The sequence below is a fragment of the Dendrobium catenatum genome, unplaced genomic scaffold (assembly GCF_001605985.2).
Source record: "Dendrobium catenatum unplaced genomic scaffold, ASM160598v2 fragScaff_scaffold_1088, whole genome shotgun sequence".
NCBI lineage: Eukaryota > Viridiplantae > Streptophyta > Magnoliopsida > Asparagales > Orchidaceae > Dendrobium > Dendrobium catenatum.
In genome coordinates, this window is record NW_021319550.1 from 234,424 (window position 1) to 244,242 (window position 9,819).

General features: G+C 35.8%; 1 protein-coding gene across 1 annotated transcript; it reads right to left on the reverse strand.

Annotated features, from left to right (window-relative positions):
• Positions 1-431: 431 nt before the first annotated feature.
• Positions 432-3,825, reverse strand: LOC110099896. Its single transcript, XM_020827203.2, has 6 exons — positions 3,133-3,825; positions 2,972-3,041; positions 2,764-2,879; positions 1,762-2,635; positions 921-1,205; positions 432-804 (listed from the first exon to the last, which is right to left on the reverse strand). Exons 1-6 carry the CDS (start codon positions 3,335-3,337, stop codon positions 729-731), a joined length of 1,626 nt encoding a protein of 541 aa, XP_020682862.1. The 5' UTR covers positions 3,338-3,825; the 3' UTR covers positions 432-728.
• Between the last annotated feature and the right edge of the window lie 5,994 nt (positions 3,826-9,819).

Here is a 9,819-nt window from a genome sequence, read left to right on the forward strand (position 1 = left end):
TACACAGATGTGTGTGTATAGATTAATTATTCTGTGCAGATTCCGAATGCCGTCCGGAGGAAAATTGCAATGCACCACATCACCCGTTTGCTGGATACTGGTGCTTGGTACCGCTGTGTACCGGGTGACGTAGCGGTTGTGATTTGCCTCCGGACGGTCCGAAATCCGCACAGAATAATTTCTCGTGGGAATGTGAACATATGGTACATTTGTACACTCTACAGACATACCTATGCCACACCTTATTCAACATCTGCATTACATACCTAATGATTTCACCAGCATCCATCTATTCATGCAAAAAATAACAAGGCATAGTTTTAGATAACTGAGTTAAATGGAACCATACAAAAAAAAAGGTACAACATAGGCTCATGCAAAGATTCCAAATGTTTTCTTTGAAGAAAATGGTAAGTTTTAACATGTGAATGTAAAAGTAAATGGTTTCTGAATACCATTAAAACAAAGAGGATAAGTGAGGTTACATTTGAATACTAATGTGCATAATTGTTGAATCTGTGTTCCGTTCTAATTATAGCATTGCAGGCAGAGTGAATTAGGGAGCTTTCAACACTAAGAATTAAGAATATGCTAGACAATTGATATAGGTAAAAAATTTGAAAAAAGGAACTTACAACAAAATTAAAGAAAAAAAATCCAACTCACTCGATGCACAACTGACTAGGAAGTGCAAAAAACAAATACTTTTTACAAAGCAAACCTTCCTTTTAACAACCAGAACTATTATCATTATAATCAGGAGGAACTCTTGACTGAATTATAATCCGAGCTCCTGAAGCAAGCCTGTGTGTAAGAAAAAGACACCTTTTAGGCATAAAAAAGACAAAGACTATGGTCAAAAGCAGCATCACATGCGCTGTACCAAAAATGAAGGAAAAATGGAGGAATAATGTACTCAACTTTCCTCAATCTTGATTGTCCTTTCAGTTTCATCTTGAACAGATTCCACCCTCGTAGATGATACTTTTGATGCGGTAACATCCGCAGTCCTTTGACTTGCACTGAATGAACTTGTAGATGGGAATGTGTCATGGCTTTGTTGAGCTGAGGAGTTTCTAGCATCTAATATAGGCGAATTAACTGTTCCATTTATCATTGGCTTACTGCACCAAGATGGAGAGTTAGGGCCTACTAAATCTGCAATCTTTTCCTTATTTCCTTTTATATCAGGTGACCTGTAACTCCTGTATTTTATATAGAATGTGATTTCAAAGCTGTCATTTTACGTTAAAAAAAAAGTTTAAATAACGGAGCAGAGGCAACCAAGAGACGGCGAGAACCAAAAAGCATAGCACTGGGGAACACCACTGAAAATTAGCAATCATTAAAGGAATATTATAATATAAAAAGCAAATTTGATTACTACCACAAATAATACATGCCAGGAGAAAGGCTCAAAAGAAAAATCAATAAGTCTGGTCCCAAAAAAAAATTACGTACAAAGAAAGAATCTTGAGCTTATAATTGAACTTGTCAGCACATACGTAGAACTTCATGAATAATTACCAGTAATTTACCTATTTGAACATTTTGAGATCATTTGGAAAAAAGAAGCCGCAACAATAATTTGAAAAAAAGCAAATCAAAAATGAAAACTCAATATAGATTCAGAGTTAAAGCACAAGTTTGGAGAGTTAGGCTATTTTGATTTGAGACCAGCTTATTCTTCATTTGTTTCTTTTATAAGCAAGGAAGATTCAAATCCTAGATATTTTCAATCTTGCAAGATGTCCAACTTACATGTCCCCATTGTAGAAAGGAGGGCAATTGAAGCTGGGAGATGCTTCAACTCCATCCTCTTTGTACATTAGGCAATTTTCAGCTAGATTTCTGCTGAAAGAAGTCCTTCGTTCAGTCCCCAACCTCATCACCCTTGAGCTTCCTGACATGTAGTCAAGCTCTCTTAGTGTCATGGAACTTGGGAATGTTGGCCCTAAACTCATCTTCAAGAACCTGGGCTTGTAAGTCGGTATAAACCCAAAGCTATGGTGATCCTTAACAAAGGTTGATCCACATGTGAGCAGTTGTAGAAGTGCATTCGTTCTTTTCATCTTTACTTTCGTTGGCACGAGCTCCTCCTCCTCAATTATCCTGAAGCTATTGATTTTGTTCACTTCAGCCCTGATCAATGATTCTAAGGTGTCAATCTTCGTTCCAGAAGATGCACTTGATGGTGTTCTACTTGGTGAGATCTCCTTTTTAATAACATCATTGGATGGAGTACCCAGGTTCTGCTGGATCACATTGGTCAAATCATCGCCAGTTGAGAAACTTGTGGTTTGAGTGCTTGGCTCCTGTTCCCTCCTTTCTCCTCTCTCCTCTGTCTGGGTCGAAGCATCCTGAGCTCCACTCAGCATGAAAGCCCGGCACTCTCCAAAATTGGGGAAACTTGTCTCTGGGGATGAGCTCTGATGGAGAGGAATTGGGTTATCATCTTCCTGATGTGGAGGTGTTGTGTGTGGTGGTGGAGATGGAGACTTTCCCTCTCTCACTGTACTGACAGGAGATGAGTAAGAAGAAGAGGCCTCTAGTGCCCTAGAACATGTGGACTGATCTTGTTGCGGAGGCACATATTTTTGTAGCCTCGAATTATTGCCAGTGTCTTGAAGCCTATCTGAACCAGAAGAAAATAAATATATGAACTTGAGAGAACATATCAAGCCAACCATTTTCCAAGCACTCCAGGCGAAATAATCCATTCCTAGTCTATCGAAGACAGCACTATTACCATTTATTTATTACCTGGAGGAGTCTGGTCCAAAAGCTCAGAACCCTTAAGAATGTACTCATTTCCATGGGCTGGAAGTATAAGATCGTCCTCAGAGAGGTCCTGCCAGACAAATCCATTCTTGTAGCTCCTGAATCAGAATTGAATCAAACAGTTCACCTACACCTTTCAATAAAAGTGCAAATTATGCCAAAATTCATCATTTTAAAACCTCCAAATTACCTCTTACAAGACCAAGAATACATTTTAGGCATCCGCTTCCCTCTCAAAACAACAAGCCGATTAATCACATCTATAACCAAATTGGAACCAACAAAGCATTCAAACAGATAAACAAAACCACTATTCCTTACTGAATTTTACTTTTTTCATTCCACACTTACCTTTTAGGTAGAGACCTCCAGGCGAAGAAAGAGGGACCTCAATAAAGTGCGGGTGCTCGAGATGGCGATTCTTGCAGAGATAATACACCACCGGAACCTTCCCCCCTTGCTGCCGCTGCATCTGATGCTTCGGCGAAGGCTCCATCCATACCTTGGATCTCTCCGGACTCACTCGTAATCCATTTCTCCTCCCTCTCCCTTCCATTCTACCTAACCTTCACTCCTAACTAAGAAGTTCATCAAATAACAACGGATCTCCCAATCTACAAACCCCAATTCAATGCTTATAGATACTGAATGGAAAGACCCGAGTCAAGTTTATTATACTAACAGAAGAAAACAAAATGGGGCAAACAAGGAGGCTTCTCTACTGACAACATATTAATGATCAACAACAGGAACCCTTTTCTCCCAGAACGCCAAGAGAGCGCAAGTGAAGCCACCATTAACCGTCTCGAAAGAGGTAAGAAGACGAAAGATAAATATAAAATACAGACAGTAATTCGACCGCAGAAACGGCAACAGATAGATTCGAATCAAAGGAAAAGTCAAGTGAATGCGACCCGAGAGCGATGTGTTCTCTGTGCCATTCGTAACGAAACAGAGTTGCATCCGTTGCCTTCGCTGGAGTTTGGATTTCTCAGCAGCTTTTCTCACTTTCTCTCCTAAAATGGTGGGTGCGATTTTTTTTTTCCCCCTTTTTTTTATTATTGTGACGCACGTTTTATTTTTTGTAAATCAAGTCGTTTTCCAGTTTGAAGGTTGATCATGGCCGTCGATTCTAGGGTTCTGTGGTAAGGATCATTTGTACTAGATTACGTTGTAAGGATGGTAGATCCAATGGTTTTGTCCACCGATTGATAAGATGAACAGGAAAGAGATCGTGGTCATTATTGTCATACTGTACAGGATAATGAATTGTGCTTCATAGCTTTTTTTATTTTTATTTTTATTTTCATTTAATATAGCCAATCATAACGTAGATATATCTTTCAGTTGTTTAAATTAATAAAAATTTAAGACTTGATATGTTATCAAAAAAATTATCTTGATTGGGCACGAATCTCGAGGCAAAATCAAATTGGAAACTTCAAAAATTAAATCCGGGATCACCTGAACACCGATTTCAGCAAACTTTCAGTCAAACCTATCGTCTCGGAAATACGAACCCAACGACATCAAATTCAACTCAATCCGAGCCCAAATGAGTCCAAATCAAGGACCCGAAACGATGTTGGAAGGTTTGAACCACAATTTGGATTAACAAACGGTTTCTAAACGTGACATGCTTATAGTCGACTCGAGCGGCTCGACGAGACGAATCCAACGAGCCCTAGATCACCAAAATTTTGATATCATTAAGTCCTTCAAATGTCTGACAAACGGTCCACGATCAAGTGATTTAATATCGGCCGTCCATCCAAACCACTCCACATTTGCCCTTGATCCTCTTCCTATTTACGGGTCATGTCATCCTCAAAAAGCTATAAATAGACCCCTCATTTCTCTTGAGAGTGGTCCAAGCAAGATAAAGAGAAGAAGAAGAGAATGATAGGAGGAAAGAAACTCCTCGACCACTGCCGGAATTTTGCCCGACGCCCAAGTGACATCAGAATTATCCAAAGCGATGCCAGAATTGCGCCGGACTTTCACGGGACGTCGGAACTCTGCCCGATCTCCAAGTGACTCTGTAATTTTATCTGAATACAATCTAAAGTTGGAGTTATCCCCGGCCCCCGACTAACGTCAGACTTCTATCCGATGCCGAACCTCAGCTCGTCACCAGATTTCTACCAGAAATCAGACTTCAGCCCATTGTTGGACTTTCGTCGGACATCTATCCGGTGCTTGATTTTTGTTCGTTGGTGGACTTCTATCTAACGTCGTCCTTCTGACCTCTATCGTCAGACAACAGTCCTTCCGACTTTCGTCGCCCGCTGACTACAGTCCTTCTGACTTACATCGCCCACCGACTACAGTTCTTTCGACCTCTGTCGCCCGCCGACTACAGTCCTTCTAACTTATGTCGCCCACCGATTACAGTCCTTCAGACCTCCGTCGCCCGCCGACTACGATTCTTCTGACTTACGTCGTCCACCGAATACAATCTGCCAACCAAACAAACACATCAATAATGATTCTTTGTATTCACATTATGTAATGTACTCTATAAGATGTACATCAAGCTAAGACCTTCCCCCAAGGAAGGGTCTCATTTGTAATTGACTGCGAATAATAGTGGATTCATTCAAACTGCCCGGTAGTTTTTCCCCATTTTCAGGGGTTTTTCATGTAAAAATATTATTGTCTCTAATAAATGCTACACCCTCTCTCTTATCTGATTGTGTGTTGGATTTTCGTACAAAGTTAAAACGTTAAATTTTATATTTCTCTACTGCCGCGAATACTCCTAGACATAACAATACTATTTTATTTAAACAGTTTAATTATTTTATTTTTTTATAATTTCTTGTATATGAATTTAATAAAGATAAATGATTTGAAACTTATTGAATTTTTAGATGAGAAAATGTTGCTCTTTATTTAATTTTTTATGAGATTTACGGTATAAATTAAAGATATTTTGTATTTCAATGAAATATAGAGAAAGAGATAAATTCTTCTTAATAAAAAATGGTAATAATTCTTTTATATAAAAAATATTTATTAAATTAGAAGCGATTTAAGAAAATTAATTTAGGCTTCGTTTGAGACGGCTTTTTCATTACTTTTTAAAATAGCTTTTTAGTAGAAAAATTAAAATTTTTATACTAAAAAATTGTTTTAAGAAGCAGTAAGAAAACTGTCTCAAATAAAATCTTAACTTAAATGATCTAAAGTAGACTGAATGATGAGAATGATAATTGTATGATTGATTTGTTAAGTAATTGGAGAGTATCAATATCTCTAGTTAGGGGTATATATTATTTGAAAAAAGAAGTGCACACCTACTTAATATTAGATGGGAAAGCATCACATCATTTAGGTCAATGATTAATGCTTAAAAATAAAAATAAAAACAATTTTTAAGTTTTATTAATTATTTGAATTTCGCGTGCACGTCCTTCCGATGCCTTCAGATTCGCGTTAGATACGTGCATGCACGTCAATAAGATTTAACGAACAATAAAATAAATAATATATATACCATATTTTATTAGTAAAAAATGCGCATGTTTCATGTGTACGAATTAATATTTTATTTATTTATTTTAATTTAAATAATAAACTATTTTTATGATAATTATTCAATATAAAATAATTAAATTTATTCAATATTTATTAGTGAAATTAAATCAATTTCAAAGTTTAGTATAGCTGTGAAAAAAATGAATTACGATAGTTAAGTTTTTTTAACATTATTGAAAGAAAATGCAAATAATTTATAATATAAAAAAATAATCTGAGAAATTAAACATTTGAGGGAAATTTGAATTATTATAGTGATGGACTTATTTTTATTAGAAATATTCAATGAAAAAGGTGAAATATTTGAGTAGCTTTAGGTTTCATTTGGTATAATTTTCTTACTATTTTTTAAAATAATTTTTTAATATAAAAAATTTATGAACTTAAAAATTTTTACTAAAAATTATTTGAAAAAAATAATAAAAAAAATTTCCCAAATGAATCGTAAACATAATTTAAAAGCTAACCAACTAACAAAAGAACTATTCAACAATAAAAAATAAATTATATGATCTAAGTAATAAACTATAATAATTAACTCCTTAGTGAAAAATTATATGACCCATTGATTAAAAAGAAAGATTTTATCTCTAATATTAAAAATTTAAATAACATGTTTTATGATTTATTATTCTTCATTAAAAAAAAAGAGTTAAGAGTTTGCGCGAAAAATATTAATCTTTTAATTGATTTTGAACAAAAGAAGACACATTGATCTACATAAACATATAAAATTAACTTTGATATATCATCAACATCTTGATCGGGCACAAATATTGAGAAAAAATCAGGTTGGAAACGAACTTAATGACACCAAATTCGACTCAATCCAAAGACCCAAAGCACATTTGGAAAGTTTAAGACATAAATTCGATGACCAAACAATTTTCAAACGTGACATGCTTATAGTCAAATCGAGTGACTCAACGAGACGAATCTAGCGAGGCCAAGTTCGTCAAATTCTAATATCATTAAAACATTCAAATGTCCAGCAAACGGTCTATGATCAAGGGGATCATCATCGATCGTCCATTCAAATCACTCCCAACTTACCCTTGATCTCCCTCCTATTTATTGGTCATGACACTCTCAGAAATCTATAAATAGACCCTGAATTTCCATCCAATCTCCACTTGTCACTAGATTTCAACCCGACGGTTGATTATTGTAATATGATTGTCCTCAATAAGACGGATCAGTAATTTGTAATATATTCAAATACTAGTTGAATCATTTCAACTGGACGTGACCCCGTGATTTTAACCTTTTCCAAATTTTTTCACACAAAAATCTTGTGTTTTTTATTTGTGCTAGACATCTGTACAATGTTGAGACGAAAAATTTTAACTCTATCACCGCGTATATTCTAGCCCGCAACAAACTCTAATATTAGAAAATCATTTTTGGTTGCCTTTCCTATCATCAAAATAATATATTGCAACATTAAAGATGCCAATTTATCAATACATAGAAGAAAAAAGTGTTAAGGAAGAGAAGGTGGAGAATACTCAGCACAAGCAAAAACCCAATTAGGTTAGACAATGCACCTTTTCACAAACCTCTTTGCTGAATTTATCCTTTTGCAACCTCAAGCATTCACAAACATTAATCATTCACAAAGCTCCAAATTGCATCTCTGTAGGATTAGTTTTTATCCAAGCTATGCATAATAATTATTATGGGCCATTGATATGCAATGAGTAAATCACAGCATCCAATGCCATTGAGTACAGCAGTTATTTAATCAAATAAATAGCTTATTGCTTAAATATTCCTCCCGGTTTGGCTTCTTCTCCTTTCCCAAGCATATCTCATTCAACAAAATTGGATAGAATTGGCAATAATGCAGAGAGTGTGATATGGCAAATGCTGTGGTGGGGCATTTATTTGCTAAAGCAGCAAATTCTGGATGAAAGCAAGAGTTCATTGCTCGCTATATGTCCTTTAGAGAATAGCTTGGAAACAAATAAGCAAGATGAACTTAATTATAAGGTAAACATTCTGATGTTTATTTCTTCATTTCTTGTATTATTCAGAGATGTGTAAGGTGTTGGTCATGCTCTAGAGAAATTAATACGTGCGGAGATCTGATGCAGAGCTGCATCCACTTTTGTCTCTATGAAGAGCACAATTACAGCCTTTCTTGATTTACTGGTTAGGAGTTTTATGGGTGTATTTCAACGCTGTCCCTAATTTCTTTATATATATAATTTTTATAAACAGCTGGGACTGTAGGGGACCGTGAAATGCCAAAAAGAGTAGATTAGCACTGATAGCAGATCTCGCTATTGGTAGATGGCAAGAAAGTATGGCATAATTAATCAGAGAACAACTAGAAAACAAGACACAACTCTCCTTGGCCTATTGGTTGAGAGCTTAGGCTTCCAACTAAGAGGTCTAGGGTTCGAGTATATGTGTATGCGTTGTGAGTGTAAGTTTGCCTTAAATGGCCTAAATGTCCCAAAAAAAAAAACTAGAAAACAAGATTTTGAAATACTCATTTTACTTCTCTGTTTACTTCTACAGAAGTACCTACAGGAAGTAGAGAGAAAAGCAAGCAGTGATGGCTGCCAAACCAGGACCAGCACTTGCAAATTTGAAACATAGAAGAAACAGGCAGAATCCTTGAGAGTTAGTTTTTGCCTGAATCACCTCAAGTGATATAACACATTAGATAAACATTTTTATTGTAAACCTGTGTATGGAAGTTGTGGCATTCTATAATTTAACATAATTTCTTCAGAGTGAATGCCCTAACACTACCAACTTTACAGTAAAATATGAGAGATTATTCTGTGCGGACGCCGGACGGGAAGAACCATTCGGTTTTGTCTTTGTGAAAAGTAAAAGCGCACTGTTCACAAAAACAAACCGGACAGTTCTACCCGTCCGGTGCCTACGCATAATAATTCATCAAAATATGGAGATTGCGTGCAAAAACAGCTAATTTTACATACCAAGCATCCATCTCCACTTTCTCCATCGCAATTCTCTGCCAAATTTATTAAACCTAACTATCAAGTAAAGATCAAATTAGCACTATCTTGAAAATATAATCCTATCATCATATGATAATACAACTAAAAGAAGCAAACGAAAACAAAAAAGAATAAAGGGCATTGATTGAAAATATGTGAAAATATGTCCTTTCAAAATGGTGCACTGTAAATCACCTTACTTGAAAAAAGTAACTAAAAGAAAGCCGAGAAGGGCGCGGCGCAAATTTCTGTTTGAAATCACTTTTAGAGCGGCTATCCAAAGTTCTGTACATAAAGAAAAATAAAACGCAGCTCTACATTTGCCCTTCGCTTACTGTCATTTTCTTTCCAGCTGACTGAAGTAGGACAGTCTGTCGGACGCCAATTTTATCAGTTCAGAGCGTCTAATCTGCATTGAACAAATTACAGTTCTCATACCATTTACCTTGCGACTTACGAGAGGTATAACCACCATTAAATGGACTGATTTTTTTTTTTTTTTTTAAATTGTTTTAATTTT